At 36.4% G+C, this 4,660-nt stretch overlaps 1 protein-coding gene and 1 pseudogene across 1 annotated transcript; one reads left to right on the top strand and one right to left on the bottom strand.

The window, feature by feature from the left end:
- The window catches only part of LOC130591194 (exonuclease DPD1, chloroplastic/mitochondrial-like), a 3,638-nt pseudogene extending 3,250 nt beyond the window's left edge, over positions 1-388 (bottom strand).
- A 799-nt stretch (positions 389-1,187) lies between these two features.
- LOC130591193 (uncharacterized) lies at positions 1,188-1,730 on the top strand. Its single transcript, XM_057394131.1, has one exon. The coding sequence runs from the start codon at positions 1,188-1,190 to the stop codon at positions 1,728-1,730; it is 543 nt and encodes a 180-aa protein (XP_057250114.1).
- Positions 1,731-4,660: the final 2,930 nt, after the last annotated feature.

Here is a 4,660-nt window from a genome sequence, read left to right as displayed (position 1 = left end):
AGCCAACCCTAAGAATTGCTAGGCCATCAAAAGAGTTCTGGCTACTTTCTGTGAAAAATTGGAGAAACCATAAACTTCGACAAATCTCATGTTATTTTCAGCCCTAATACCCCTAGAAAGTTTTTAAAGATCATGAGAAAACCTCTAGGAGTAAAGAACAAAGAGAAGATGGGGAGTATCTGGATGTCCAATGGAATGGATGGAAGATCTACATCTCAGTTCAATAGTATCACCACCAAAATCGTAAATAAGATTCTGACTTGGAAATTCTCCACTCTCTCTCAAACAGTAAACTAATCCTCATTAACACCATCTTAGCCTCTCTGGCTGCAAATATAATCTCAATTTACCTCCTACCAAAGAAAACCTCAAAGAGTATCTCTTCCATTCTTTTAAAATACTGGTGGGCCTCTTCTCTCGATAAAACACCAATTTACTGGAGGAAAAGAGAACTACTGGAAAATCACAAAAACAACGGAGGGTTGAGCTTCAGGAATATAGAGTATGTAAATAAAGCCCTTCTGTTCAATCAAGCATGGAGAATTCACAACAATAAGAGGTTCCCTCATCAGGCAAATCTACGTCGCGAAATAAAAAAAGACCCGGTAGAAATGGCAATGGAAGGAATGAAACCGAAAAACTGCTCTTACGCCTTTGGTAGCCTTTTTCAAAGCTAGCATCTTCTTCAAAGAAGGCCTATTCCAAAGGCTGGGAAATGGAAAAAAAATCAGAATTGATAATGAAAGATGGCACCCGAGTACTATCATCAAGCCAAAGCTTCCAAACAATCACCGCTAAGAGAAACCTCACAATGATTGCTGACTTGATCAACACAGATAGAACATGGAAGGCTTCAACAGTTTGGTCCTTGTATCGAGCAAAGGAAGCTAAAGAAATCCTGGCTACTTATATCCAAAGGGAAGAAGAGGAAGATAGGATAGGTTGGAGCCTAACAAAATCAGGCCACTTTTCAGTAAAACAGGTTATTGGTTCTTACAAAGCAAAGCTCAGAGTTCGAGCAAAAAAACAATCTTCTGGAAGCAATTCTGGAAAATGGATATTTTTTCGAAATGGAAACTCTTCTTATGGAAGATCTCAATCATGCTTTGCCAACAGCAGATATATTAATCAAAAGGAAGATCAGAGATGTTAATCCTATGTGCTTGTGTAAAATGCAAGACGAAACTATGACCCATCTCTTTAGGGATTGCGAAATCACCCAAAGAATCTGGAGATCCTCTATGGGTATTACAGCAAACCAGGGTAATCATCTTTTGATTCCAGAGTGGATCAAAAACTTCCTCAACCTCTTCAGAAAAAGGAAAAGGAGAACGGAAGATATTATGGAAATTGAATTCATCTCTACCCTCTGGGGAATCTGGCTTCACAGAAATGAAGTCACCTTCAAAGATAGCTCCACAAATCCTAGAAGGATCATGGAGATTACCAAAGAAAACATAATGAGAGCGAAGAACAGAAGGTCACAAAGAGATTCTCGTTTAGAGGAAAATGTTGAAGCAAGCAACAGAGAGCCTGATTGGGAAGTGGGCCAAAACAGATCGATAAACGTTCAATCACTGGTGGTTGATGGAGCTTGGAAGAAGAACGCAAAGTCTAATCAGTGGCAAGCAGCTATAGCCTGGAAAAACTTAAACAATGACCCAAGAGAAGAATTTGCAGGGAAAATTTTTGCTACCTCTCAGTCCAGACGGAAGCCTACGCAGTTATGAAAGCTCTTTCGGACATGCAGTGGCGATGCTCAGAACAAATCATCAAAACAGACAATCGAGAGATAATTCAAGCCCTCAAGAACCCAAGAGAAACAAATAAGGACATAGACAACATCATCAAAGACATTAGGAGACTAGCTAATAGTTTCAACTTCGTTTGTTGTAAGAAAGTAAAAAGAGAAGAAGTCAATTTAGCACATAACCTAGCTATTAAAGCTAGGAAAAGCTAATTGAGTTCTCTCGGTTATTTAGTTGTTTTACCCATTGTCAAAAAAAAAAAAAAAAAGAAACCATTTCAATAAAATCAAGAGACTATCTGCAATAAAGCAAATGACTTAAAAAAGAAGCAAGATCCGTTCCAAACTCGCCAATTTCACAGGAAAAAAACTAAACAGTCAATGGATGTGCATATCAACTCTTCTTCTTCTTTACATCTATTTCATTGGACAAATAAATTACTTCATTATGTGGGAGAGACTTATGAGAAGCTGATTTAATTAAGGTTTTTTAAAAATGCATTGTTTTGTACGGCAGTGACTTACCCAATCCCTTGGGCAACTCCTCTTTTCTTTCAATATTTGTATGTGTTCAAAAGAGCCTCTATGTAGGACTTTACTGCCCTTTTCTCTAATTAGTTTTTCTGGTTCTTGGAAACTATGGTTCTGGGTCCATGGCTTGGCAGAAGCACATGTAAATAATTTAAACACTAATGCGCACAACTCCCAGTATACTAACAAAATGTCTTAAGCGAATGTAAAGTACCAACATCAGAGTGCCTAATGACAATTAAATAGCCAAGCACTTTGATTAGTTGATACCCGCAAATTTTTTGTTTTTGCTTCTAGAATTTAGTCACAAAGCAAGAATACTAAGTAGGAGTATAAGAAAACAAACCTATAATACGAGCGAAGGTTGAAAGTAGTGATTTTTTTTCCTTCTACTAAACAATCCCTAAAACACAGAAGAACTAAAGGTTATACAAGCAAACAAATTTCCCTAGTATAATAGAGATAAGCAAAAAGCACATCTTCCAAGTCGACACACGCGAAAGTCCAACTAACTACAATCAAACAGATGAATAACTCAACTTTTTTTAAAAAATGAGATACTAAACCATACACAAAAGTCCAAGTCGACACACACAGAAGGCCCTCAAATCCAACATAACCATCATAGAACGCAAAGCACACCTGAACAACAACACCTAGGGCAACTACCTCATAAAACCGGAAATAATTTCTAAGGGGAAATGGGATTACCATACTGGCGAAGGTGTTGTTCTGTGTTCATATACATCAACTGTACTATGCTGCATCCTCACAAAAACACGTGTCAAAGATAAGGATTAGGAGATGATACATAAGCATGGAAGTAAATCTACTTTTGTTCTGTAATAGCAGCTCCAGTACAGAGGAGATTACCATATTGGTGAGCTAACTTTGGGTTCGCGTAATATCCATGGGCATATCCTGTGATTCTACAAGAACGACTAAAATTCACGGCAACACATAAAATTGTAAACAATAAATCCTATGTTGTATAAAAATTTATTTAAGCGCCGCGATATCTAAACAATTAGAATTTGAGAATGTCATACATACACAATGAGGGCATAACAATGAGGATACTAATAGGCAATCGCTACACCCATTATAGAGGAAACAGAACAATCCAAAATATTAAAAAAAATGAATATAACAATGAGGGTATTACACATAAGTGGTTGAAAAATACAGATAATGAGGGAATTGAGAAATTTCGAGGCAAACCTATACATTAGTGGACTGAAAGAAGGTGAAGTAGCACGCAGAGACAAGCCCACGAGAGAGGATCTACATCCAAATCAAAAATACTCATAATAAAACCCATTATTGATTCTTCTTCCAAATATAGCTCACGGAGACAAACTTCACTTCTCCCTATTTTTCCCTGAATTCAGTAAACCCAAATATTTCAGAGAAAAAGAAGAAAATGATTAGGATTTCTAACAGAATATCTCATCAAAATTAAATAAATACACTTTTTATTTTAAAGAAAAGAAACACATATATTATAGATGTTCACTAAGCAAGGCAATCAAACTGATATAATTGGCAAAAAACAAAAAGAGAATTACAATTGAAAAAAATCAAACATTGAAAAATGATTGCAAACTCCAACAACAACATATAGGAACATCTTGCTCAGAAACTTTTACCAACAACAATAGGTTGTCGACAACATCGTCCTTGTCCCGAAACCCTAAATTCTTATTCTGTCTTAGGTTAATTATCATGAAAATAGGAAAAATGAATACATAAATCATAAAATCGACCCAAAGAAAAAAGAAAGAAGACCATATATTAGTGAGAACTTTAGCTTTACCCAATTCACTCTACTATCAAATGAATATCAACAAGCAAGGATATAATCTAGAATAAGTGAAAACGCAGGAACAAACATACCCAAAATTGGAATTTGAAACACCATTGCATCATTCCTTCGGTGCTCTACCATAGATAAACCCTAGCTTGTTCAAGAACTGAAAATCAATGAAATGGAGAAAGATCTGGAAAAGGAGACTTTTGGCAAAAGAGGAGAGAGAGTCAGACATTGAAGAGAGAGAAGAGAAGAGAAACAACACAACAGACGAAAGACAGGGAAATAGGGCAGAAAGAGAATATTGTGCGGCTGAGATGAAGGCTCAAATGAAGGGCTGAGATTTGCCTAACCTTATGAACAGTGAATTTCAAGGATTTTTCACCCATTTCACTATTGGTTGCTACAGTAGCAATAATTGCCACTTTTAAAAGGTTATGGAATGGATTCTAGACCTTCAACTTCTTCATTCTCTTTCATTCTACCATATCCTCCCTCCATACCTATCTTTTTCTCTAATTAGTTTTAGACATTTTACGAAAGCCAAGCTATTTATATTTTGTCATGTTTCC

This window comes from Beta vulgaris, chromosome 4 (genome assembly GCF_026745355.1).
Source record: "Beta vulgaris subsp. vulgaris cultivar EL10 chromosome 4, EL10.2, whole genome shotgun sequence".
NCBI classification, from domain to species: Eukaryota; Viridiplantae; Streptophyta; class Magnoliopsida; order Caryophyllales; family Amaranthaceae; genus Beta; species Beta vulgaris.
Note: the sequence above shows the minus strand (reverse complement) of the source record. Positions and strands in the feature narration are given on the sequence as shown.

What these genes read in the sequence shown, in the direction of transcription:
- LOC130591193 (XM_057394131.1), top strand. Translation starts at nt 1,188, where the DNA reads ATGACCCATCTCTTTAGGGATTGCGAAATCACCCAAAGAATCTGGAGA.